The 1,501-nt window shown below is 58.1% G+C and overlaps 1 protein-coding gene across 1 annotated transcript in view; it reads left to right on the plus strand.

The window, feature by feature from the left end:
* Positions 1 to 1,273, plus strand: part of AGT (angiotensinogen (serpin peptidase inhibitor, clade A, member 8)) — an 11,514-nt gene extending 10,241 nt beyond the window's left edge. Inside the window, exon 5 of the mRNA XM_010854501.1 lies at positions 604 to 1,273. Within this exon, the coding sequence (XP_010852803.1) occupies positions 604 to 792 (189 nt within the window). The 3' untranslated portion in view covers positions 793 to 1,273. The remainder of the gene's footprint in view (positions 1 to 603) is intronic.
* The last annotated feature ends 228 nt before the right edge of the window (positions 1,274 to 1,501 follow it).

A 1,501-nucleotide genomic window follows, 5' to 3' on the forward strand; every position in this document is an offset into this window, starting at 1 on the left:
GAGAGGTGTGAGCGCGTGGCCAGGAGGCTGTTGGCCCAGGGTGGGGGAGAAGTGACCAGCGCTCTCTGGGTCTTCCCAGGGACAGCTGGAGAGCAGTGAAACCCTCCCCTGCATGTATTAGCGGCTCCGCGCAGCCAGGCCTCGCCTTGGCTCCTCTCCAGATCCTACAGCAGGGCCAGGACTAGGGCCTGGTGAGCAGAGCCTCTGGGCTGGCCGCTGGCCCTGGCACTCAGCTCCTGGCTTCAGGGAAGCACACAGCAGTGGACGGACTGTCCCAGGAGCACAGGGGTGATGCAACCCACAGCTGAGAAGTGCCTTAATGCTGGGAGGCTGAGAAGTGGGGGTGGCTCACAGTCCTGGCTTCGGAGCCCTCTGCTGTTAGCAGAGAGGGGAAGCAAGCCCTGGTGGGCCAGGGGCCAGGGGCCAAAGACTCCGCCTGCCCGGGACAGCAGGGGAAAGTGGAGACAGGTGGGTTTTAGGGACACTTCGGAAAGGAGCCGTTGCGTCCCATGAGTTGGGTCAAGTGAGGGTGGGCAGGCTGGAGAATGGTTCCCCCTGGGGCCCAGGCCTTCAGGAGTGACGCCTAGGCTCACTGCTTTGCAGGTGCTGAACAGCGTTCTTTTTGAACTAAAAGCAGATGGAGAGCAGGCCCCAGAGTCCGTCCCACAGCCGGCCGGGCCAGAGGCCTTGGAGGTGACCTTGAACAGCCCGTTCCTGTTGGCTGTCCTGGAGAGAAGCTCGGGCGCCCTGCACTTCCTGGGCCGCGTGTCCCGCCCGCTGAGTGCTGAGTGAGGCCGCCACCCGCGTGTTGCGCCCCCGCTCGCTTCCACGGGTCCACCCGGAGCTGAGAGCAGCCGCTCCTCAGGAAACGTGCGTTGTGTACCTTGAGCAGCCTTTGGGTGGTGGTGCTGGATGCAGGGCCATGAGCCCCTGTTTTGCACGGGCCACTGCTTCTGATGAGTTTGAACACATCAGCTTGACTTTGAAACCAAAAATGGTTTCCTTTTTCACTGAGAACAAAATTGGGCATTAAAATTAAAACACCCCTTTCTCATTGCCCCAGGCTTACCTTTGGCTTATTGACGGTGAAGATGCCCTGCAAGTGGGCCCCCAATGCCTTCCTTTCTCTGGGTTTCTCTCTTCTCCCTTCCCCTGATACTTGCGGTTTCTGAAAAACACATTATGAAAAAAACACAAGAGTCTGAATGTATGTTAATCCATAATCCCTGGCTGATTATCCCTGTGTTACTAATAAATGTCTTGCAACAATAAACAAAAAGAAAACTTCTTTCCCTTGGCAGCGGCAGGACAAATATGTGTGAGGTAGCCAGCAGGCTGTACCAACACAAGGGCTTTCTAGGACCTGGAGCCGTTTGCATGGGGCTTTCATGGAAGGCACAGGCTGTCCTCAGCCTTGTCTGGAGAAGTTCTGGGCGGTGGTGACCAGCTGCACAGACCCCGCTGGGCACAACTGGGCGGGGGACAGCTGTCACTCGTCCTC

This window comes from Bison bison, unplaced genomic scaffold, assembly GCF_000754665.1.
Source record: "Bison bison bison isolate TAMUID 2011002044 unplaced genomic scaffold, Bison_UMD1.0 scf7180017864341, whole genome shotgun sequence".
NCBI classification, from domain to species: Eukaryota; Metazoa; Chordata; class Mammalia; order Artiodactyla; family Bovidae; genus Bison; species Bison bison.